Source organism: Rosa chinensis, chromosome 6, assembly GCF_002994745.2.
Source record: "Rosa chinensis cultivar Old Blush chromosome 6, RchiOBHm-V2, whole genome shotgun sequence".
NCBI lineage: Eukaryota > Viridiplantae > Streptophyta > Magnoliopsida > Rosales > Rosaceae > Rosa > Rosa chinensis.
In genome coordinates this window covers 58,182,088-58,207,802 of record NC_037093.1, presented here as the reverse complement: position 1 = coordinate 58,207,802, position 25,715 = coordinate 58,182,088, and the positions used below count along the sequence as shown (strand labels likewise).

The following is a 25,715-nucleotide window of genomic DNA, read 5'->3' as shown; positions in this document are numbered from 1 at the left end:
GAAGATATAAAAAATTCAAAATCTCCGTATGATTTTGCAGTACCCCTGTATGATCAGTTCTGTGGAGATCTCTCAAATCTGAGTGAGAAGGCTAAAGAAACGGCCAAATCAAATATCTATGCTCTCAAAATCTGTGACATGAGATATTTTGAAGAATACTTGAATGAATTTCAAGAATATTACTGTACGTTTGGCGAACTAGAGAATACTGATCTAGTTAACCTGTAGCACAGGAAACTCCCTGAACCATGGAGAACAGCTGTGAGAGAAAGCATAGCTGAAAAATCAATTGAAAGATTTTCAGTTGGAGGAATTGCCGATAGAATCAGGCAATTACTAAAAGAACAATGCAAAGCCAATCTTAGAGCTAAGATGGCCAAGAAACAACTCAAAGGAGTTGAAAATTTCTGTTATGGAATACTGGATATGCCAACCAACTGGGGATGTCATGAATCCAAGTTCCACAGAAAAAGAAAAGAAAAATATTACTCGAAAAAATTCAAAAGGAGTAATAAGAAAAGAGATTGGAAATTCAAGAAAAGTTCCAATTATAAGAAACAACAGGATGAAGATCCTAAAAAGAAATTCTTCAAGAAAAAGAAGAATCACCGAGTCAGTCATCAGAATACTCAACCTGGCAAGAAAGCTTGCAGATGCTGGTTATGTAAAGCTAAAGGGCACTATGCCAACGAATGCCCGGAAAAGGGTAAAAGATCTACTAAAACTCTGTACGAAGAATACGAGCCTATAGTAGAAACAACAAACATGAAGGGCTACGAAATAGCCTATTCTGATGATGAAGATGACAACAGATCAGTTTACTCTGCCTGGTCTGAAGAAGAAGAATCATCTGATTCTAAAACAGATTCTGAAGTAGAGTACTTAGAATCTAGACAGATGAATGTTCTACAGGTCAAAAACTGGGAAGAAAGTAAGACAGAAGCAATAACGTCTTCTTATCAGGTGAACCCTGGTACATTCATTTGTGAAAGGTCTTCCTATGTCATGAAAAGAATGGACTTCCTATGTTCTGTGAAAGGTCTAAAAAGACTTATCACAAGGAATGCTTCATAGCTGAAGCAAGAAGAAAAACCAAGAATGGTCTTGTTAGCCAATTAATAGAGCAAGAGTATGAAGAATATTTCTCTGAGAAAAAAGAGAAAGAATTAGAAACTCAGTTCCAAAAAATTATGGAACCATCTTCCGCAAAGATAAAGGAAGAAAAAATCGAGGAAGAAAACCTCGATATAAAAGAAGAAATCGAGGAAGAAAAACTCGATCCAACTATTGAACTGGTTGAAATACCATAAAATGTTCCAGAAGAATGTAAACCATTCATACCTCAGGAACAAGCTCAAGAAAATGAGCCACAACAATCGAAAGTCGTCTCTACTAGTAGAGACAGCAACTACATAGAGATTGGACTCAAATTCCCTTACCATAAAAAATATCATTTACATGCATTTGTAGATAATGGATCAGGATTTACAGTTGCAAAGAGATTTGCAATTCCAGAAGAACTCTGGAAAGAAGATAAGAAAAGAACAGCTACTGGTGTTACGTTTGATGGAAGCCATCTTACGATGAATAAAGTAGCAAAAAATGTTCATATCACCATTGGTGGAGGAACATTTATCATCCATAATGTTTGGCAATCTGAAGGCCAAGGATCAAATTTCTTGTTGGGAAATGATTTTATTCTCCAACAGAGATTCATCCAAGATGAAGAAGTGATGGGCTTCAGAAAAGGAGAAAGGGTGTACTGGGCAGATGGGCTTACTCAAGCCAAAAGTGTAGTAGGACCAAACTTTACTACACAATATCAGATATCGCAACAGAATAGTGGTGATCTTACCCCCTGCAAACCCAAATTTGAAACCATCCTCCAAATTAAACAACAAGGAGAACTACTTGTTGAAGAATCATCTTCAGAAGAAGAAGAAGAAACAACTAGCGCAGATGAAGAGGCTAGTTTCATTCATGAGCATAACCTCAAGCACTTTCAAAATAAGCTTGAGTCTCAGAAAAATCCCACTCTTGAGAAAATCAAGAAACTACTCGAGCAGAACATCGATGTAGACCCTCAGAAGTTTTGGGAAAAAGACCCAGTGGTCTGTGAATTAAGATTACATGATATGAATGCTATCTGTCATGTCAAAGTCATTCCTCAGTACAAAGAGGAAGACCAAAAAGAATTTAGAAAAGATAATGAAGATCTCCTGAACAAGAGATTAATTCAACCTTCCACTAGCCCTCATCATGCTCCAGCATTCTACGTGAGAAATCATGCACAAAACCTTAAAGGAAAAGCTAGAATGGTGATTGACTACAGAGACGTCAACAAAAAGATTGTCAAAGACGGTTATCAAATTGCTCAAGTAAGAGTACTGATCAACCAGCTCAGAGGAGCTAAGGTCTTTTCAAAATTTGATGCAAAGTTGGGTTTTTGGCAAGTCAAGATGCATCCTGAGAGTATTCCTCTCATTGCATTCGGAACACCACAAGGCCATTACGAATGGTTAGTAATGCCTTTTGGTTTAAAGCAAGCTCCCTCAATCTTCCAAAGAAAGATGGACAACATCTTCAAACATGTTGCGGAGTTCTGCGTCGTCTACATTGATGCATCCTTATCTTCTCCAAAAACAGAGAAGAACATATGAAACACCTCCATGAGGTTGTAGAGCTAATAGTTCAGCATGGAATTATCCTAGAAGAAAAGAAAATCTTCTTTATCCTCGATGAAGTAGATTTCCTAGGAATAAACATCAAGAATGGAGTAATAAAACTCCAACCTCACATCCTTGAGAAGATCTGGAAATTCCCAGATAGAATTCCTGATGCGAAGAGTCTAGAGAGATTCTTAGGAGTTATAAATTATAGGAGAGATTTCATTCCCAAAATCTCAGGACTAACAGCAATGTTATCTCCTAAGACAAGTTTCAAAAGAAAATGGAACTTCACTGCAAATGATGAAAAAATTGTGAAGCAGATAAAAAATCTCTGCAAAAACCTCCCTCCTCTACAACAACCAGAGGAAAATGATGAAATTATCCTCCAGACAGATGCGAGTGATAATTACTGGTCCGGTGTTGTTCTGGCAAAAATGCCTGGAACTAACATTGAAAAGATCTGTACATTTTGTAGCGGCAAGTTCAGCCCTACAGAACTGAATTATCACACAGGGGAAAAGGAAATTTTGGCTGTCAAGAAAACAATTTTAAATTCTCCAGCTTTTCTTGGAAAACCCTTTACTGTCCGCACCGATTGTGTTAGAGTAAAGAATTTCAAGAATTTTAAACTTGATAAAGCTGCTGATAGAGGAAGACTAGAAAATTGGCAATTATTTCTTAACCAATATGATTATAATGTTGAATTAATTGCAAGAAACAAGAACTATCTTCCAGACGCGTTAACCAGAGAACTGGCCATGTTCAGTCGAAAAGATGACGACGAAGGTCGTAATCCCAGAAGCAAAAAACCTGGGAAAGAACATGAACCTGCTGAGGATCCTAAAGAAAAAAATCCTCAAAAGATTCCTGCTAGGTCCAAAAGGACTAGCTTCAACTGATCAATCCCAGGGTAAAGGATTGGCTAGCCCGTCTCAAACGGCAGACGGTAAAGACTTATCAAGACCGTTGACGGCTGCTGCTTTGCCAAAAAGCAGACCTTTGAATTAAGAATTAAGAACCTTTGATGCTCCTGTTTTCAGAATTGGTAGGAAACTAGCGTATCACCATAAGGCAATCCTGGATAACCTTTTATTTGCCTTTCAAGAAAGAAGCAGTGGTCTGATGTTCCCAGCTCTCTTTGCACTAGATGAAGAACTCTATGAAAATGCTAGGCCACAGTTTGAAGAAATTCATACAGATCAGAGTGCTGTTAGAAGTGAAAAACTATTTGGAAGATCCAGAAAGTGCTAGAATTCCTATCATAGCTCTAAAGGAATCAGATTGGTTCGAATTCCATAATCTGATAGGAAAGCATAATTCTGAGGCATGTATTCCTCCAACTCTCTTCATTATTGCTGGACCTTATGTTGGAAGATACTTATTCAATATTCAGAGTGAACATCCTCAAGAACACAAGCTTTGGCTTGTTGAAAATGGTTTTGTCCATAATCTATGGACTAAAACGAATAATGATCTCAAGGGACTGCCCCTATAATCGTCAACATAGTCAAGAATGTCAGAAAAAATGACTGTATGCTGAGACTGAAGTTCAGATTCACCCCACCAGAATGGATTCAGAAAACAAACGGTGAAGTTGTATACATTTCTCCGTATCATTATGTGAGGCTCATTCAAAAAAGATACCTTCAGCCCGCCTGTGTTGCTTACAATGGCCAGCCAAACTCAAGCATTTCATGGATGAAGGCCATGTCATTGGAATACATCAAGAAGATCATCTCTGAAGATACCAAGAATACTTTCCTGGTAGCAGGAGAAAAGACAATTATCACTGCGTACGATCACCCTGACGTAGTCAGCAGTGACCTCTTCCTATCTCTCACAAGAAAGGAGATAGACTCGACAATTGCATGCTTACAGTGGGTTGAAAAGCTTGAAACAGACAACCACTACAAGATATATGTTGATACAGATGTCGAAGACAATGCAACAACTGATCGAATGGCCCAGGCAGACAACGACTCGTTTGTCCTTGGTCACAATTCAGAAACAGATGAGAACATGTGAAACAGTAGGTGTAGAAAGCATCGAAAGTACTTTTGGATTTTTCCTAAAAGCTACTTTTGTTTTTCAGAAAAGTAAGATGAAAAACATTTCACCTAGAGGAATCTGCTTTTCCCCATCCGACCTCCACCAGCATGAGCACTCAAGAAAGCAGGAAATCACGGAGTCGTTCTGTACATTTTGTTGTTTTGAATTGTAGTTTGAGTTCCGCTCCTTATATAAGGAGCTTTAGCTTCTTTAGGAAGGCATTCAAAAAAACCTCTAGATGAGTTCTAGATTAGAAAATTGAGAAGAATCAAAATTATCTCAAGAAGTAAGAAAGCTATAGTAGCAGTGTGCTCTTTCCTTCCTATCTAGTGTGAAGTAGCGTGCTTTCATTACAAGTAAGTATCTGTAATCATTCTTATGGATAGCTAAACAGCTTCTTAGCTATTTACCTGAGAATGAGGCTCTGAATTTCAGTCTGTAAATTATGTTTGAATAAATAATTCCAGATTGCTCATCCACCTTGTCAAGAATGTTTTAAATTTTAGTTCGATATTTTGATATTTTAAATGTTTATAAAAGTTTCTGCCTTATTCTTGTACTATTTTTAGGCTTAGACTTTCTTTTCCTAAGAAAAAATGAACTCAGCTTAAGAGCGAAGCAAGCAGCAGTGATTCCGCCTGTTAAAGTAACCGTTAGGCAGGGAGCTGTTAGGTGAAAATTGGGCATGTTGAAGGCTAGTTTTGTTTTTCTCAAAAGTATGAACATTTTTTCTAAAGAAAAGCAAAGGTTAAACCTAAAAGTCAGCATAGGACATATTAGGCACTAGTTTAGAAAAGACTATCCCTATAGGTCTTTTTCCCTAAGATTTGTGTAAATGGGCACAATACAAACTTGTTGGTGCAAGTGGGCACAATACATGTGATTTCTGGGTAAACATGAATTAACCCATATGATTATTTATTTGGATAAACCTCCTAAAACTTTCAAAATTAAAAACATCTTCATTTTTCACTAATTATTGATTCTCAATAAACTTGTTATTGAGGGGCAATAACTTTTTTATTGGGGGGGGGGGGGGGATAATAATATGATTATTGGGGGACAATAATGTGATTACTGAGTATTATTAGGGGGCAATAAAATTGGCCGTCGGAAACCGGTCACCGGTCCGGTAGCCGGATACGGGATTTGGTCTCCGGTTGCAAGATTCTGGTCGTCGGAGTCCGGGCACATGAGTCTTCGGTCGGCCACTGGTCACGGGAGTCCGACAAGGTCTCCGATGACTTCTCTCTCTAAGTGACAAAGAAAGAGAGGGAAAAATTGTCCCAAAAATAAATAAAAAGGAATTAAAAAATACTTAATTGGGTATTAGGGAAATAATCTCTGTGTTTGGGTAAGTGGGCAATCTCTTAGAGTGTTTGGGTAAATGGGCAATTTTTAAACTAAAATTGGGTAAATAATCATTTTCCCTTTTTTTTATACCTGGCCAAATTGAAAAAGTAGCGTAAGAGCTTCGAGGTTGATCATTTCTCCAAAACCTGGAGCGAATGAAACCACAACCCTCAGAGGAACTAGAGAAAACCTCCCAAGCCTTTTTCAGAAGAAAAGAGCAATTCCACATAGTTAATTGCTTAAGACCCAACCCTCCTTCGTCATAAGATGAGCAACACACCTTCCATGCTACCAAAGGCATACCTCTCCTATCAATGAAACCTGACCATAAAAAGTTTCGACACCAAGTCTCCATCCTCCGAAGCAAAGAAACGGGCCATTCATATATTTGAAAACTGTAAACCAGCATACTAGATATAACCGATTTAATTAATTGCAAACGACCCGCCATGGACAACATAGAACCTTTCCAACTAGAAAATCTCATGCGGACTTTGTCCGTAATAGATCTAAAATGAGTGGCACGTGGTTTACCTCAAAAAATAGGTACACCCAATAATTAAACGGGGCAGTCCCTTGAGAAATACCCAGCTTTGATACAATGGCATGCCTTCGCTACTGAAGATGCTTGCTAATGAAAACTCTTGACTTAACCTTGTGAACAATCTGACCAGAATTCATACTATACTCCTCCAAATAAGACATTATCACCCCCAAGCTCCTACGATCACCACGACAAAAAATAATAATATCATCTGTAAAAAGTACATGTGAGGGAGCTTGAATACCACATGGAGAGGAAATAGTATGAAGCTTCCTTCGATTAACCAAGTCAGTGATACCTCGACTAAGAACTTCTTCGGCTAAGCAAAAAAGTAATGGAGAAAGCGGATCTCCTTGGTGAACACCCCTTCCACATGAAAAGTAACCTACAGACCTTCCATTGACTAACAAAGATAACTTCGCCGATTCAAGAATTGCTTGCACCCAGACAATAAAAATCTGATTGAAACCAAACGCCTTAAAGCAAATTTAGCAGAAAATCCCAAGAAAGAGTGTCAAATGCTTTAGTGATGTCAACCTTGATAGAAACACTCCCACCGAAGCACTTATTGTCAAGTATGTTAAAGCATTCAGAAGCGGCCAAGATACAATATGAAATATTCCGCGCTTGAACAAAACCATGTTGTTGGGAAGATATGATTCGTGAAGCGATACCTGCTAGTCTTAAAGATAAAATTTTTGAGATTATCTTGAAGACAAAATTTGCTAAGGCAATTGGACGGTATTGAGTAATTGAATCTGCATGGTTCACTTTAGGGATGAGAATGATCGAAATTGAATTAAATGAATTTGATAGTGTACCAAACCTGAAAAAATATTGAACTCCGGCAATCACTTCTTGCGCCACAATGTCCCAACAAGAGATAAAGAACTGCCCATTGAAACCATTTGGACCTGGAGCACTGGATGGGTCCATTAATTTTACCGCCGGACAAAATTTCCTCCTCTGTAGGAGCTTTAGTAAGAATATCGTTTTCCTCATCAGTAACCAATTAAGGTAGGAATGACTAGAGAAATAAGTCCGGTGTCGCTAGAAAAATTCATACGAGCAAATAGATTTGTGTAGTAACCAACAATATGATCTTGAATGGAAATATGGTCATCATAAATCTGATCACCATCACGAAGTAAGTGAATTGAAGACGTAGCCCAATGAACTTTACACATAGCATGAAAGAAGTTAGTGTTTCTGTCCCCCTCAGCCGACCAACGTGCTCTTGACTTTTCTTTCCGAAAGATCCCTTGAATTCGCAAAGACTCTGATAAATTAGCCTGCAACTCTCTTTCTAATGCAAAATCAGATTCTGAACCCCCAGAAATAGCTATATCATTTTAAAGAGCTGCTAAGTTAACAAAATCAGCCTCAACCTACATCTCCAAAAACCTCCCAGTTCCATTTACGATGAGCTTTGCGTAAGACTCACAATTTGTGCTGCAAGATGGTTAAATGACAACCATAAGTCTGAGAAGAGTTCCAACATTGTCTCACAAATCTGTGGAAATCCTTATTCTCCAACCACATTTTACGAAATCTAAAGAGGCTATGGGTGCCCCAAAAGATTTAGAAAAAGACATTAAAAGGGGATTATGATCAGAACATATACGAGGCAAGATACAACAAACAAACTGATCCCAAGCATGATTCGCCAAACACCTGTCCAAACACATCTCCACATTGCCTCTGAGACCCCTCCTCCGCACCCAAGTGAATTGGAGGGATCTTGTTAACTTTATTGTATTTATGATACATGTTTGCAGAATTAGAACAATTCTTACTTGTTGAAGTAAGGTGTGGAATCGTCATTTAGCCTGACGGGGTCCTAACCCCTAAAGCTTTTTCATAGATATATATAATTTATGTATTTTATTAATTAAACTAATGACATTATGTATATGTGCTGCTACTGGATCCCCCAAATCAATTGTATGTATAATATACTTAGAGCAGCTCTAACAGATTCTCTATAATTTTTGTATTATATGGAAGCAAAAATCAAACCTTTAAGCAATTTTTTTTCTCACTCCAACATATTCCCTATTTTATAACAATCTCTAAAACCTTCATAATTCTTCCTTAAAATTTTGGAGATTGCTGTAAATTTAGGGAATTTTGTTTTCTCTTTCCTCACTATCCCTATAATGGGAATAGTTATAGGGAATCTGTTGGAGCAAACAAGTATCATTTTTTCCTAGACAAAAGAAGATGACCGTCCACCATTAGTCTCCTTTAACTAGACAAAAGAAAAAACTTTTAAATGCCTTTTGGGCCCAAATTCCAGTCTAACATCCCATAAACCAAAATAAGGTCCAAAAAGCCCAAGTCATGGAAATTGCTGTGGACACCCCGCAACAAAGTCCCAAAACTTTCAAGCCACCAGCACTGTGAGCCTGTGCCACCATTGCAGAACCTTCGCCACCCATAGCTCGCACCGCCGCCGAGAAAGAAGCAATAAAATAAGAGAAGAAAGTCAAAATAATAATAAATAAGTATTCTTAAGTCATTAGGATTTTGACGGCTTTATCTCTATATATTGGGGTTGACAATCCCACTTTGTATTCTATAACCTTTTTTTTTTTTTCTCTCTCTCTCTTAATTTGCACCAAGCAAGTGAATTGCAAAAGGTGTGATGTTTTTTTTTTGCTGTATTATATTTTTGTTTCTTTCTTGTCTATACTTACTATTTCATCAATCAAATTCTCAACTGAATTCTTGTACCATTCTTATTTTTGGAATTTTCTTAAGTATCTGGGTGTTTCGCATACACTCATTTTGTTGAATATTTTGGACCATTAGATTAGCAATATATTCAATGGTCCAAAACATTTAAAATTTGGTAACCGATTTACCCCTTATCCTCTTCAAACTATTAGTTAATTGCTTTTTATTAGTAATTAATTATATGATTAACCAATTCATGTTTGATTATCGATTGACAATTACACAATTGACAATTATGTATTTTACTTTTAAATAAAAAAAACCTTCTCACCTAGGCTTACCAAATTATTGTTAGTTAAATAGTCTTCATTACTAGTTAATTATATCATTAGTAGTTTCCTTAACCAATTATAATTCTTTTACATGTATTTTAGGACAACCACAATAATATATTAATGTAAAAATAGATAACCTTTGTTTTACATGTAGTAACTACTTCAGGTGCAACTAGTTATTATTGATTTTTGAACTCATTTACTAATGTTACCGCAATATTATCATATAGGTAAACCGCTATATTTTGAGTAAAAACACATATGTCCTCGTTGGTGTAATGAAGTGAGTTGTCTAGTTTTAGAGTTCTTACTGGCTGGACGAGAGGTGAGATGTCAAGGATTTATTGCTCCTACGCTTGTTGTCTTTGTCATATAGTTGCAGTGCAAGTTTAGAGTCAGTATATAGGTTTCCAGTGGGAAGTCTAGTGGCCATTTCTGAGTAAGAGATGTCGCCCAAAACTCGTTGTAAGCAGTTCATTATTAATGAAGTTCTTATTTGATCCAAAAAAAAAAAAAAAAAAAGTTCTCCCTTACAGAATAAGTCACCCTACCCAATTTTGATTACCCTGATTCAGCACGGTCCGGGAACTGTAGCGAACCACTCACAGCCTCTGTAAACTCCCACAGGCACCGGGAGCGAACCGCAACCACCGCAACCCACGAGATTGATCTCCCACAATGTCAGGAAGCGCAACAATAGTCACCTAGAACCGATGCCGCCTCCTGTAAGACACCCTAGTTTATTTTGCTCACACGTGTGAGGTCACTAGAGGATTCATATAGAGGCCAGCTTAGGCACTTGTCTAGACTGGATTTTTGAGTTTACACAGGTTTGGTATAGGCAAGGTATGTGAAAATGACAGAAATAGGGCAAAAACCAGGACAAACTCTTGACAATTCCCTCCAAAATCTTTACAATTGCCTCCAAAATCTATAGCTTCCCTCTAATTTTTCTCCCTTCTCCTTTTCCTTCAACCTGCCATTGTCTTGCCTTACCTTAAATTTTTTTCTAAATCCGCCACTGTGTGAGGTGCGTTCTTCTCTGCTTGGACCCATGCAAATTTTCAATATTTACTTTTTAATCATTAAATTTGGGCTCCGATTCGTTATTAATTTCTGATTTGGAATCCTAATCTCTCATTTCTCTGCATAAAAAATTGTTTGCAAATATGACCCAATTTTTACAAAAACAGTCCTCACCCACCGTGTGGTTATTTTGTTAAAAGAATTATCTCTATTATGCTATAAATTGGCCATTGTAATCGTTTCTGATCGTAGAATTGCTTTGATCATTCGTGCCGGTTGAAGTTCATCCTCGTATATAACTTCCCATTTATTCATTTCTTCGTCAAGGTTTTTTGTACGTTCATATTTCCTTTTGCTCTTATTAAGTTTAGGGGAAATTACTAGGCCCCCCCTGTACTTTGGGTGCGTCGACAGTTTAGTCCCTAACATTTTAATTTTAACAGATAACTCCCCAAACATTCAAATTTCACACAATTTGGTCCAAAATGACCATTTTACCCCTCAGTTCCTTTTTTTTTATATATAATTCTTCTCTCTCTTTTTTATTTTTTTGCTTCTCTCTCACTCTCTCTCTCGGCTCAGAAAGACGGCTCTGCTCTCTCTCCTCGGAACTTGATCGCCTCTATGTCATAAGCCCTGGCTGCCTCCTCCTCCGTCTGGAACGTCCCGAGCCAAACCCGAACCACGCGACGCTGGTCACAAATCTCCGCCGCCCATTTTCTCCCTGGTCTCTGCTGCACTCCCCTGTACTTCCAGTTTCAACTACATTCATTGAGATCAAAATCACAGTTCACCTTCAAGCTAACATAGCATGCATCATTCAGCACTAGCCAAATAAGATAATATTGCAACAATTTCAACACCACCAACTCGCACTACATGTCACCCCTTTCACTTCCCCCATTCCTTCAGCAACTGAAAGCCAGTCACAAAAATTAAATCCCACAACCAAAATCAAATGCAAAAACAACAACCCACGATCAAACAATCCCAAAATCCCTAAATTACTAAACCCAGAGGAAAAAAAATCACAAATTAAGACAGATAGAGCAAGAAATCAAAAACAGCATATACCATTTTCTCCATAACCACAGGATTGGGCGACCCATCAAGAAATTCCTGCTAGGACTGAGCCAAGACCTCTTCGCTTGTTGAACTTCGCGCTTGTTCTTCCTGACCCGGATTCATCGGGCCAACCCTCAAATCCCCAATTCCACATAATCAACTTCCCTTCTCGCTCCAAATCTAATTCAGTTGATAATTCATCCATGAATTCATAAATCGAAATCGAAATCAAGTCTTACCTGCAAAACCAAACAGATCAAACTGAATCCTCTTTTCTCTCTGTTTGCAGAAGCCAGATGTCTGTCTCTCATCTCTCTCTCTGCATGCTCTCCTTTATCTTCAAGGACCACGTCGCCGCCGCCAAGGCTTCCGCGGCTCCATCCTTGCCGCCCAAGACCGCGTTGCAGTGCCGTCATAAGATGAAGAAGCTCCGCAAGCGGTACCGTGCTGAGAAGCAGCGGGCTTCTAGGTACCCGGGTCGGTCTTCCTCCTCGTCGTGGGCTTTGTTTCATCTCATGGATGACATGGAGTCCGACCCGGATCGGGGATTAGATATATAATGGTGGTGAGTTTGGAGGTGGGTTTTCGTTAAAGGCTCTTAATTTGATGAAATTCGATGGAAATGGAGGGTGGAATGGTCGGATTGGCGGCGAGACGACGAGGGAGGCTCAGGTGAGTTGGCGAGAAGAGAGAAAGAGAGAGAGAGAGAGAGGGGAGAGCAGAGCTCTCGTTTTGAGCCGAGAGAAAAGCAAAAAAAATAACAAAAAGAGAGAGAGAAGAAATATATATATATATAAAAAAAAAAAAAAAAAAGGAAGTGAGGGATAAAATGGTCATTTTGGACCAAATTGTGTGAAATTTGAATGTTTGGGGAGTTATCTGTTAAAATTAAAATGTTAGGGACTAAACTGTCGACACATCCAGAGAATAGGGTGTGAATAGTAATTTTCCCTTAGGGACTAAACTGTCGACACATCCAGAGAATAGGGTGTGAATAGTAATTTTCCCTTAAGTTTATCTATGGTTGCGTATCTGTTACAAAATCACCATCAGAGTGTCCCCACAGGAACAATGATCTTTTCCCAGAATATGCCACGCGGCAAGTTCTATCCTAAACTCATCACGTTATCATTAATCTCCTCCACCTCAAATTATACGGAGGATTTTACTCACCCAACGCAACCACTCACTCACTGAGCTCCACACAAAGAATCAAAATCAAAGCCAACATGAAACCCAATTCAATTCTGTATTTGTTGCTCCATTTGCTGGTGCTTAGTTTCTGTTTAGCGGCGGATCATGGCCCTTCCAGCATCGTCTTCACCACCAACGGCAGATTAGATTACTATTTCGACATCTTCACCCTCCCGATCGGTCACCCACCGCACCCAACCACCGAGACCCGAATCACAGATGCCCAGTCCGTCAACTTCAACGGCCACTTCCCCTCCTCCACTTTCTTTCCCAACCAAACCCGAATCCGATCCCCCACCCGACCCGACCCCTCTCTCCAGATCATCTACGTCACCGAGAGAAACGGCTTTTCCAACATCTACTACGACGCCGTTTACTTCGATTCTCCGTCGAGCATCAGGAAAAGGTCCGCCCTTGAAGTCGTGGACCGGGTTCAGGTCCCTCTGCTGGGATTGGACGGGGTTTCGATGAAAGACAAGCCCAGTTTGACAGGGGAGTATTTGGTATACGTGTCCACTCACGAGGACTCCGGCGTGCCCAGGACGAGTTCCGCTGCGGTTTACTCGACCGAGTTGAACTCCGGTTTGACCCGGAGGCTGACTCCTTACGGCGTCGCGGACTTCAGCCCCGCGGTGTCGCCGTCTGGGGTTTGGACGGCGGCGGCGTCGTATGGGCCGAAAGGTTGGGACGGCGACGTCGAGGAGCTCAGTACAGACATCTACGTGTTCTTGACTCGGGACGGGACTCGCCGAGTCAAGGTGGTTGAACACGGCGGCTGGCCGAGTTGGGTTGACGAGTCAACGATTTACTTTCACAGAAGAGGAGAAGACCAGTGGTGGAGTATTTATCGGGCGATTTTACCGAGAGGGGGGCCGATTTCTACCGAGTCAGTGGTGGTGGAGCGAGTTACGCCGCCGGGTCTCCACGCGTTCACACCGGCCACGTCACCGGGGAACCACGACTTCATCGCCGTGGCTACCAGAAGACCCACGACGAGCTTCCGCCACGTGGAGCTGTTCGACTTGGTGAAGGGCGAGTTCAAGGAGCTGACTCGGCTCGTCGCGCCGCGTACCCACCACTACAACCCGTTCATCTCCCCCGATTCGAGTCGGGTCGGGTACCACAAGTGCAGAGGCAACGCGAACGGGAAGAAAAGCCCGAAGCTTTTTCTTCAGAATATCCACAGCTCAATTCCGAACCTGTCCGTGCTCAGAATCGACGGTACGTTCCCTTCGTTTTCACCCGCAGGTGACCGTATCGCCTTCGCGAACTTACCGGGTATCTACGTGGTGAACCGCGACGGTTCGAACCGGCGACAGGTCTACCCTGGAAAAGCTTTCTCGACCACCTGGGACCCGGTTCGCAAGGGCGTCATATACACCGGTGCCGGACCGGAATTTGCACCGGAGAGCGCTGAGGTTGATATCATCTCCATCGACGTTGACCAAATCGCTTTCAAGAAGTTGACCACAAACGGGAAGAACAACGCCTTCCCTTCACCCTCGCCCGACGGAAAACGGATCGTCTTCCGGTCGGGTCTGTCGGGTCACAAAAACCTGTACATAATGGACGCCGAGGAAGGTGAGACACTTGGGCTCCAGAGACTGACGGAGGGTCCATGGACGGACACGATGTGTAACTGGTCGCCGGACGGCGACTGGATCGCGTTCGCGTCGGACCGGGAGAACCCGGGTAGCGGGAGCTTCGAGTTGTACGTGATCCACCCGAATGGAACCGGGTTGAGGAAAGTGATCCAAAGCGGGTCGGGTGGACGGACTAACCACCCGTGGTTCAGCCCGGATGGGAAGAGCTTGGTTTTCACTTCGGATTATGGGGGCATATCAGCTGAGCCCATCTCAAATCCGCATCATTACCAGCCGTACGGTGAGATTTTTACTGTGAAATTGGACGGCTCTGATGTTACGAGGTTGACACAGAATTCGTTTGAGGATGGAACACCGGTGTGGGTCCCCAGCTTCATCAGGCCGTCGGATGTAGAGTGGCCTATTGATAGGCCTAGCTGCAGCTTTGATGATTTGCACTGCCTCAGTGATTTTCCTAGCCATGGTGGTGTTGGGGCTGTTCCTTGGCTCTTAAGCAAGCCTCAATGTGGTGCATAGTTCTCTATACTAGTTTAATCTATTTTGTGTACTACTGCAATGTACATATATAATGTTATGTCATGGATGTACATATATAAGTGTGGGGATAAATGCTATATGCCATCGATTTCTAGCATCTTAGGTGCAATCTCTTAGTTCTTCTTTCTTGTGTAGGGTTAAAATACAAACCTCTATATGGCTCTTAGACATAGGGCCTCTGTACTGCAAGTGAAGGTAAATAAGCCATTGCAAATTTCCAGGCAGATTGTTATGTTGTAGCTTTGCAATCTTGGGTCAACTATATTCTCAATTTCTTTTCTTTCAACATAAGGAGTGACCCAATTGCAAATCTGTAGGGGTGGAGCGCCTTTTATTATTGCTGGAAGGCTAGTTAACAGAACAACCCCAAAATCTATAGACATCACATTTTCTACCGAGCTTCCCAGTACTGTGATATCTGTGCCCCAAAAAAAAAAAAAAAACAACAACAATGAATTTCCAGCTAACTATGAGTACACTTTGCATCAGTAGATATGAGAGCTTCATTTTCAGTTGTGAAAACTTTGCAGAGCCCAAATCGCCTATCTCGGCTTGCATATTCCCATTTAATAGGTTTCTTGCAACAATTATGCAGATAGTCCAATCCTGCAGATCAAGTTTGCTACTAGCTAGTAAATTTCTTCCGAGGTAAACAAAGATAAAAGGTTACAAGTTCAACTCAAGACTAACGGAAAAAAAAAAGATATTGGAAAGAAATTGGCTCAATTATGAACAATTGAACTCATACATCAGTTGGCATCTAAAAGGTTTGAATTACCCGATTGTCGTATTGGAGCCACCAAGGCTGATTCTTGAAATCAAGGCGAAAGATGCTCCAGCTGCTCCAGCACCAATTTGGTAAATAATATTGTCCATATTCCCAAGTTCCGATGCTGAAATGTATGGTACTCCAGTATTATTGTTCACAAGGCACACTTGTATAATATCTATCAAGGGACCATGTATAATCTCATAGACCACATATGCATCTTTCACTGTTATCCACGGATTAACACCAAGATAAAGTTCAAATACTGGTTTTTGATCCTTGCAGTCATAGTTTCCACACATGAACACAGCTCTGATCAGATAGTTGTTCATTTTGCCTTCATCAGGTTCCAAGGTGTAGCTGTTGAGATTATATATACATCCCACATGGGAAAAATGGGACCTTGCATATGGTTTTATAAGGGTTTGGGTCACTCCATCCATTGTCAATTGGTTTTAGATGTAAACTTCAGATTACTTTATTATGGTATCAGAGCCAGGTTACCCACGTGTGCATGTCTAACGGCCACACGGGCTCCACGTCACCCAAGTTGTCCACTTGTATGACTTGAAAATTCGCCACACGTGCGGGGGCGTATTGAGAATATATATACATCCCACATGCGAAAAATGGGACATTGTCTATAGGTTTAGCAGGGTTTGGGCCACTCCATCCATTGCTAATTGGTTCTGGATGTGAACCCCGGGTTACCCACGTGTGCATGCCTAACTGCCACACGGGCTCCACGTCACCCAAGTTGTCCACGTGTATGGCTTGAAAATTGTCAATTGGTTTTGGATGTGAACCGTATATTACTTTATCAGTAACAATTAATTTTCTTGTCCTTGTGGGAAATATCTTAAGCTCCTCAGCTCCATGTTAAGACATGGATAGATGAACTCTGAAGATAACAGTGAAACCTTGTATCTGTCTGATCATGTATGTTGGATTCATTTGGATTCTCCACAGTTGCTCCACAATCAATGCTTGTGAAACCCTGAAAGTTTGTACAGAAAAAGTGTAAGAGCAGGTCCACCCGTTGAGCTTGACCGGTCAAGACTATTCACTGCTTTTTTGCCTTGTATTTTCACTATTGAGGTTGGCAGGTCAGATACTGTTCACAAAATGTCAAGAATTGTCACTTTCGTAGTCAAGAATAGTGGAAATACAAGGCAAAAAAGCAGTGAATAGTCTTGACATGTCAAGCTCAACGGGTGGACTTGCTCTTATAAATATCATGACCTAAGATAACTTAACACCACCAAAACTGAACTACACCAAAGAATTAACTGGAGTTCTAGTCATGTATGTACCAGGATTCATCGAAGCAAGCTTCCTTTTGTGGTCATGATGATTAAGACCTCTGCCAGAAATGAAAGGAGCAATGTTGAAGGTCAGCCACACCCAAAACACCAAAACAATGTGTAGCCATGGTACCATTAATGTTAACTGTCAAGGCAGTTGAAGCTATATATATGTAAATTTTGTATATTCTACTGTATTTATTACCTGACAAGCAAGTCATGCATTGGCTAATTCTTGTTTTTCTGTTCTTACATGTTCAACTCTTTTCTTTTCTTTCATGTTCCTTTGCCCATGGGTGGAGGGGGTTTGGTTTGGCTCTCCTCTAGGATTACGTGTGGATAAACAAAAATTGACAACTTTGGATGTTTGGTTCCTAAAGACAGCAAGAACACATCACAATGATTGCAATCGGAACAGAGTACTTACTTTGATGAGTTTCATATGCTGGGCCATATGGAAGGCCAGATGCCTGTTTGTGTATCAATCCAAGCCCTTATCACCACACTTGGCCATCTCCTCTGCGGTATCCCTGGCTTCAGATTTCCATGCAGCAATGATGATACCCAATCTAGAGATGGGAGTGCCAATCCCGTTTGCAGCTACTAATCGGGAAGTGCGTACCCAGACGCATTGGGTAACCCCTCCTCATGATGTTGTTAAAATAAATTGTGATGCTGCCTGGAGACCACCTTCTATGGCAGGGTTGGGAGTAGTGGTGAGAGACTCAACTGGGATGTGTATTAGTGGATCTGCCACTAAAGCCACCTGTGGATCAGTTGCGGAAGCGGAAGCATCTGCTCTTCTCCATGGTATCTCCCTGGCCAATTCACTGAACCTGAGGAAGGTTCATTTTGAATCAGATGCTAAAGAGGTAGTATTGGATCTAAAAGAATTAGGTCGGGGAAAGAATTGGAAAACCTACCAATACTGATACGCATTCGAAAGCTAGCAACTGGTTTTGAGGAGTGCAAATGGGACTGGGTTCCCCGTGAAGCGAACATGGCTGCGCATTGTGCGGCATCGCTTGCCAATGGGACGGTGGGTCCACTGCGATGGGCTGACCAGCCACCACCATCCCTAACCTTGGTTCTAAGAAATGACGGCCTCCCTTGTCCCCGGCGACGGAGATGTGAGTGGAGTTTGTACTCTGTACTTCTCTGGTTCTTTTGTGGGTTGTTTTCCTGTTCCTATCATCTGGACTGATTTTAGGTGGAGATGGACCTTTTCTTTTATGTTTGTATTTTCTTTGGCCTCTTAAGCCTTTGCTGGGCCGTTGGGGCTGTGTCCCTCAATGAAAGTGATTTCATTACCCAAAAAAAAAAAAAAACTCTTTTCTTTCATCATCATCTTCTTCTTTATTTGGTGGCCCCCTAATGAACCAAGATAGTTCAATTTAGAGTCTTGGTCGTATGAAGTCCTGACAGAAGTAGTCTTGATAGTTCAATTTAGAGTCTTCTATCAATTTTTATTCTTTATTGGATTATTTATTGCAACCCAAATAGAAACAACATAAAGCATGAGCAAGCTATAGCACTTGAGAACTTTATCAACTCGATGAGCTTTTTTGTTGGACTGAAGAACCTACTACATGGTCCTAAGAGAAACCCTAATAGCAAGCACAAAACTATTGGGGTTTTACATTACATCAAAGATAATCCAAAGAAACTAAAAGGGGGAAACTTTACAATGGCAAGGAAAATTTGAATTCATTGGCATGGAAAAAATTAGCCGCTAAAAGTTAAGCTACCAGAAGTCCAACAGAGTATTGGAGTAGTAATACAGTGCCCTTGTTATGCTTGGTACTCTGTAGGAATTGTTGGTGGGCAGTACTTCTTGGCTACATACTTGTACTGAAAATAACAAAAGAAAAATGTCAGTTAGGGAGGGAGGGAGGGAGGGAGAGAGAGAGATCTTTGTTTACCACCTTATGCTGACTGTATTTCTCTCTGATAGCAGGTAAACTAGAATTGTGGTTATCACAACATAGGCGATGGAGATCCTTGACGCATTCACGCAAATCAGAAGGCTGGTAAAGTGTGTAATGCTGCAAGGTAGCATTCTGCTTCCAAAAACAGCAAGTAAAAACTTAAGGGATTGATTAACCGAAATGGGGTATATGTTCTGCGTAAGCCATTTATAAAAATCTATATGGGAGTATGGGACACATACCCATGGTCTCTTTGAAGGGAGTGTTATGTAATTGGCCAGGAAGATTGCAGAAGCAGCTACAAGTGACGGAGCATAAGAAAGCATGCTGTAATCTAGAAGAGATAGTTCTGCAAGGTAGTTTGCCAAGCACTCCAACTGCATTGACGGAAGCTCATTGGCCCCTTGAGCAGCACGAACAAATCGCCTAGAATTCATATCAGTGATGGTCAACACCAGTACAAAATGTGTGATGTAAAATATACATAATTATAAGCTATCAATCACCTTAAGAAAAAAAAAAAAAAAAAAAAAGAAGCTAGCAATCACCTTAAGAAACATTTAGTTGTTGCGGCTGTCATTTCAAACTTCAAGTAATTCAAAACAGAAGATTCCATTTCCAAGACCTGCCACATTAAAAATGTAAGTTAACCCAGGCTTTATGTGCTACTGCAGCTAGAAAAATCTAAAATCCCACAGTTCACTCAAAGTAGAATGAAGTCTTACCTCTTCCTTGAAATATGTGTTATCAGTAATGTAACAAAACTCTTCAACCTGGGGTGCACAGATCTCCTCATATTTTCTGGAAATATAAAATATTTTGTCAAAATCATGTGCCAAGTGTAAAAGAGAACAAAACAAAAGATGAACAATCAATACATAAGTTATTTTAGCACACTGCAAACAAAGAAGGATGTAAGTTCTTACGATGCAATCATCATACAAGCAACACCAAGTAACTGTAACCGTTGTCTATTCATAGGGTTCCCTGAAAGATATCGGTCTATGTAGTTCACAGTCAAATATAATGTATCGGGTACAAGCCTGTACTCTTCAGCCACCTGCAGTTGCAATTAGAATTTAGCCTTCCTAGCAATACAAGTAAACCATTTAATGAATTTACACTAACGAGGAGTGAGTGAATGAATTTGCACTAAAGTCCATTTTTAAAGGTAAAAAGCTGTTCCTTATTCCATGTACACAGACCAACTAATAACTATGTCAAGCTATCAAGAAAGATCAATTACCTCCACAAGCCAGTCAACAAGTATTGCACGCATGCTCGGGTTAATGTCCTTCTGAATTTTGTCCATGTAATCTGTGGAAGGCCTTTTCTTCACCTCAGATGCACGCAAATGCTTGTAGATATCACAAGCAAAGGTTGCACAGAGCTGTGGATCCATGAAACGGTTATCAATGTCAGCAATGCTACCATCTCCTTCCAACTCTACAAGTAGTTCCCTACTGCAGACAATCCCTGCAATCATATCAATAAAAATTATATAGATTATAGTAAAAATTAAGTATTTTTCAAAGCCATGAAAACTAAGAACACAGGTGAAATTTCAAAGTGTTGTTCAAATATGCTACCTGTTGTTTCTGCATGGTCTGAAATGTGGAGGTGGCTGAATGTCTTTCGATCAATAGAATCAATTCCTTGAACATCATTGTTATCTATGTACTCAACTTGCGGACTCTTAAAAGAATCACAAGTTGACATTGTCTCATCCATAGAAACTGAATCTCCATCCGATTTACTTGGAGAATCATCCATGTTACAGGGGACAGGTACGGCAATGGAGCTAGGAGCAGCTTCTTCATTCCTTTGGGCAGACGTAAACTTTGGGAAAGCTTCAACACTCCTTTGGATAGAAGTAACTTTTGGTAGAACAACTGCACTTGGTTTAACATTGAACGAAGCAGGTACATTACTTCCTCTGTTACTGGCGCTAGCAGGAGAACCCTTTTTCACCTTGGCAATCTTACTTGCGCATGGTACCTTCAGATATGAAATTCATTCAATTAATCATCTTTTCAAACTAAGAACACAAGACTAAAAGTTAAAATTGTGCATCAATGGAGTTGATTTAAAGACAATTGAGACCGAAACCAGAACTAATATCCTCTGAAAGTTTCACTATAAGCACACATTGGATGACTAAATGATCATGTGAGCAAATAAATGCACACCAAGCCAAGCTATCACTGTAAGTACTACAACTTTTAGCTTCTTACTATTCTCAGCAAAGATCAGCAGATCAATCATAAATTTGGATTACCCACAATCCAAATTTCAGTTCAGAGAAACACACTAGTGTGGAAAAAAGTAGCTCAAATTAAAGTGATTTGTGTATGACTCATCAGTTTAGTAAAACCCCATACCAGTTTGGGTTTATCATCTTGTGGAGCTATATGGTATGAGGACTCATCAAATAACTTTCGTTTAGGTGTATGGTATGAGGACTCGTTAAACATCACCATAGCAGAAAACACAAAACAAATACAGCTCCAAAACCCAAAAACTCCTCTAAAACCCACAATGAGACCACAAATGTGTCAAAATTTAAACCCAGAGCAATCTTTCACTAAAGGCAGGAGATGCTTCCAACTCTTCAAGCTTGCTCTAAACTTCACAAAGAGCAGAATACAATACCCTATATACACATGAACAAGCTCACCAATTTCAACTAGGAATACACTAGGCACACAAAAAGTAAATCTTTCTTTCATTCACAGAAAAGGGAAAGTAAAAACCAGTTCAACATTCAAAAAACAACCAAGAAAACACTCTAATCAAGCAAAGATTCAAACTTTCCTGATCTCTCTTCACCCCACATAAACCTAACCAAGAAACAAGAACCAAAAACAGAAACCCAATTCGAACGTACCAACGAGCTCTTCGAAGCACTATTGGACACATTGCTCCGATTCGTCAGATTACTCAACGGCGCTCGCTTCTTGGCCAATCTGGGCTCCGCCACCGGAAACTTCCCGACATTCGACGACGACGACGACGAGGCCTGCCGCTTCGCCACCGGAAACGCTGATCGGCGGTTCTGGGCCGACATTTTGAATCCAACCCAATTCAAATTCCGGGTCCAAAAAAAGAGAAGAAAGAGAGTGAAAGACACAAAGACTCTTTCTTTCTTTAGCTCTGAGCAGAGAAAAGAGAGAGAGAGTGAGGGTTTGGTAAGAGTGACCGTGGGTGATATAATAATTGGGTAATTATACTTTTAAGGCGGGGAGATTGGACAATTTGAATTTGCACGAGATCCGGACCGTTGGCTGGGCTCGGTATTCGTTAGGAGCGGACAGCGGTGGGGACCACGTGCGTTTTTTGAAACCGTGGACTTTGTGTTCTCTCGGGTGAAATTGATTGGTCCGTTGTCTGCGTCGTGAGCCACAGCCTGTGAGATTAGGTTTGCTGCTGCGTTTTCGAATTCAAATTTCAAACGGTCCGCGAACTCTGTCTTTACTGCTCTACGGTCACTTTAGGGTATGACCTAAGCAGAGAGGCAGTGTCGGACATGGTTATAGACCGGGGGGGCTACGGTACTATTTCTGATGAAACAACTGAGGAAATAGGATTGCCGAATCTTTAGAAGTAAACAAACTCATGTTTGAATTTTATGACTATGAGAAATTAATATTGATCAAAGCTTCAAATTCAAAATCACTATTTTCAAATCAAATCATTTGAACACATTCTGTCTTTATTATTACTTTCAATTCTATTACGAGAATTATTATTGTGAAGTTGAACACGACATAAATAATATAAAATTAAGAGTATCTACAATGATGTTATCTAATTTTTCATCAAATTTATTAGACAAATAGCTAAAAGTTAAATTATGAGTCACACTTTTAGGAAGTCACAAAATTCTTACTCCAATCATGTTCAAATTTATAAGGAAGCAAAATTTATTATTTTCTTCTATATATAATATTCTAATTTCGGAATTACGATAAAACTTATTGAAGCGTACATACTTCTTGCTGTTATGTATAGCGTAAGGACACGAAAACTGATATAAATGGAGATTTGACGTCATACTTCACATCTTTGGGTACACAACATTAGTCAATTATTGCCATCTTCTCTCTCCCCCTTTCTTTACTGTTTTTAGACCGGATTCATATACTAGAGACCATTGTTTCAAGTATCCCCAAATCAATCTACCTCAATACTGAAAATAATATGTCAATGCTGATGCAAATGGAAGAGCAAGAAGAGAGCATGAATAAACATTACACGTTACTTGATTATTAACCGTTATCACCCATTACTAACTGTTATCGTTACCGTTGAACTACCAAACGTTACCCGTTACCTGTTATACCCTAAACCCTAAAACCCTAAACCATAACCTAAACCCTAAACCACAAACCCCAAACCCTAAAACCAGAAACCCCAAACCCTTAATCCCTAAACCACAAACCGCAAGCCGCAAACCATAAACCCTTAACCCCAAATCCTTAATCCCTAAACCCTAAACACTAAACACTAAATCCCTAAACCACAAACCCCAGACCCATAAACCCTAAACCCCAAATCCTTAATCCCTAAACCACAAACCCCAAACCATAAACCCTAAATCCCAAACCCCAAACTCCCCATAAACCACAGACCCCAAACTCTAAACCCCAAACCATAAACCTTAAACCCTAAACCGCAAACCCCAAACCCTAAAATAATGTACTCCATAGAAAACAAGTAATGTTATTCTTCTTTAACTCTTTGCATTATGAATGAAAGTTGTGTTTCTAGTTTTACATTGATCATTGATAATTTTATTACTTGTTTTCTATGGAGTACATTATTTTAGGGTTTGGGGTTTGCAGTTTAGGGTTTAAGGTTTATGGTTTGGGGTTTGGGATTCGGGGTTTAGAGTTTATGGAGTAACTATATTTCTTTTGAATGTGAAGAATAATTTTGTAAAAAGATAGATTTTAGTTTATACGATATAGAGCTGCTTGTTTTGATACCGGAAAAATATATATATATATATATATATACACACACACACACACTGAGGCGTTCCAAAGAGGACATCCGCACTTTAGCGGCCCCGCTTGCCGGACGGACCAGTCTGCAGTCGGGTGGAGTCGCCGGCGACGAGGTTGCAGCACTGCCCAGAACCTTACAGTTGCAGGTCAGGTCGCTACCCAGAACCTGCAACCTCGATCTCCTCCGACCTCGATCGCTACCCAGAATGGCCTGGGATGCCTTTGGCCCTCCGTCCGGCAACCCCCGAGTCACCGTTGCCGCCTGAAAAGCCGCAGAAGGGTCGACGTTCTCACTTTAAGGAAGTGCGGACGTCCGCTTCAGAACCCGCCGCCTGTATATATATATATATATATATATATATATATATATATATATATATGACTAAATACTGTTTAGTCCTTGAGCTTTTGACCATAAAACACTTCAGTCCCTGGCCTTCTAATTTCACACGTTTAGTCCTTGTACTTCAAAATTTTTGACCAATAGGTCCTTGCCGTCTAAAATCTCAGTTAAGTCGCAGCGAAATGTCTATTATGCCCTCGGTTCTTTTTTTTTATAATAAATTTATTCCTTTCTCTTTTTTTTCCTTCTTTTTTTTCCTTTTCTTTCTTTTTATCTCTTCTCCTCCACCCCCTACGAGGAATGATGAAGAAACAAATAGAAAGAAAGAAAGGGAAAAAATAAAAAAAATTCATTTTCCAAAAAAATAAAATAATTAATTAATTTAAAAAAAGAACTGAGGGCATAATAGACATTTGCCACGAATTAACGGAGGTTTTAGACGGTAAAGACCTATTGGTCTGAAATTTTGAAGTACAAGGACTAAACGTGTGAAATTAGAAATTTTGAAGTATAAGGACTAAACGTGTGAAATTAGAAGGCCAGGGACTGAAGTGTTTTATGGTCAAAATCTCAAGGATTAAACAGTATTTAGTCCTATAGAGTGTGTGTGTGTGTGTATATATATATTTGGAAAAGAGAGATGCTCCAAATCTAGCAAATCCTTAATATTTTAGGTATCTGATGCCTCACTGGTGGGTGGTTAAACAACAAAAGTGAGTATAAAGACAAAGTGCAAAAACATAATTTGGAGAAAGACAAAATGCACAATCTGCATCAAATTAAACCCCTTCCTTTTTCTTCTTCTATACCTGCTTGCAGCAGCACAAAAGATATGCAGAAGTGGAGAAGAGATAATGCCACCTTTTTCGGTTAATGATCCATCCATCCCAAATACCATAATTGATTGCTGTAAGTGAATACTTATAAATTTCGTATTGGAGAAAACTGCATATGCTATTGTTGGAAACAATCAGCTGAAGGATGTAACACCGGCGTTTATGACGTAGCTGATGGAAGACACAAATCAAGCGTCAGTGAACCAAAAAATGAGAATTATGCGTTATTTGGGACTTGGTTGACAGTGAAAATGTAGATTCAAGGACTAAAATCTCAATAATATTTGAAGTTTCCTCCAAAATCCGGTTACAGACAATTCAGCTTTCTCAGCAACTCTACATTGCCTGTTCTAGGTTAGTACTAGTAGCTGAGGTGCATGTACCGGAAATCATAGTTTCTTTACTGTATTTCCACAAAAGAATGAAACTTCATCTAACCCTTATGGAAATAACAATCATAAAGCATATACA

At 40.1% G+C, this 25,715-nt stretch overlaps 3 protein-coding genes and 1 long non-coding RNA gene across 5 annotated transcripts; 1 reads left to right on the top strand and 3 right to left on the bottom strand.

Moving 5' to 3' along the window:
- Positions 1 to 12,860: 12,860 nt before the first annotated feature.
- On the top strand, positions 12,861 to 15,279 carry LOC112170315. The gene has a single exon (XM_024307565.2). It carries the CDS (start codon positions 12,950 to 12,952, stop codon positions 15,032 to 15,034), a length of 2,085 nt encoding a protein of 694 aa, XP_024163333.1. The 5' UTR covers positions 12,861 to 12,949; the 3' UTR covers positions 15,035 to 15,279.
- A 242-nt stretch (positions 15,280 to 15,521) lies between these two features.
- LOC121049832 (probable LRR receptor-like serine/threonine-protein kinase At4g29180) lies at positions 15,522 to 16,415 on the bottom strand. The gene is made up of 2 exons (XM_040508055.1): positions 15,834 to 16,415; positions 15,522 to 15,661 (listed from the first exon to the last, which is right to left on the bottom strand). Exons 1-2 carry the CDS (start codon positions 16,265 to 16,267, stop codon positions 15,643 to 15,645), a joined length of 453 nt encoding a protein of 150 aa, XP_040363989.1. The 5' UTR covers positions 16,268 to 16,415; the 3' UTR covers positions 15,522 to 15,642.
- A 570-nt stretch (positions 16,416 to 16,985) lies between these two features.
- Positions 16,986 to 18,192, bottom strand: LOC121049833. 2 transcript variants are annotated; one of them, XR_005801431.1, is made up of 4 exons: positions 18,052 to 18,192; positions 17,556 to 17,964; positions 17,334 to 17,451; positions 16,986 to 17,187 (listed from the first exon to the last, which is right to left on the bottom strand). It is a non-coding gene; the product is annotated as an uncharacterized LOC121049833 (long non-coding RNA). The 2 variants fall into 2 exon arrangements; XR_005801430.1 differs by having other exon boundaries at positions 17,334 to 17,964.
- A 471-nt stretch (positions 18,193 to 18,663) lies between these two features.
- LOC112173162 (cyclin-A1-1) lies at positions 18,664 to 22,245 on the bottom strand. The gene is made up of 9 exons (XM_024310735.2): positions 21,944 to 22,245; positions 20,646 to 21,054; positions 20,303 to 20,532; positions 19,983 to 20,116; positions 19,782 to 19,857; positions 19,605 to 19,681; positions 19,299 to 19,482; positions 19,054 to 19,188; positions 18,664 to 18,979 (listed from the first exon to the last, which is right to left on the bottom strand). Exons 1-9 carry the CDS (start codon positions 22,121 to 22,123, stop codon positions 18,920 to 18,922), a joined length of 1,485 nt encoding a protein of 494 aa, XP_024166503.1. The 5' UTR covers positions 22,124 to 22,245; the 3' UTR covers positions 18,664 to 18,919.
- Positions 22,246 to 25,715: the final 3,470 nt, after the last annotated feature.

Coding starts and splice junctions, on each gene's coding strand:
- LOC112170315 (XM_024307565.2), top strand. CDS start 12,950: ATGAAACCCAATTCAATTCTGTATTTGTTGCTCCATTTGCTGGTGCTT.
- LOC121049832 (XM_040508055.1), bottom strand. CDS start 16,267: ATGGATGGAGTGACCCAAACCCTTATAAAACCATATGCAAGGTCCCAT.
- LOC112173162 (XM_024310735.2), bottom strand. CDS start 22,123: ATGTCGGCCCAGAACCGCCGATCAGCGTTTCCGGTGGCGAAGCGGCAG. Junction 19,682..19,781: donor ACACATATTTCAAGGAAGAG/GTAAGACTTCAT, acceptor TTAATGTGGCAG/GTCTTGGAAATGGAATCTTC. Junction 19,483..19,604: donor ACAACTAAATGTTTCTTAAG/GTGATTGCTAGC, acceptor TATGAATTCTAG/GCGATTTGTTCGTGCTGCTC.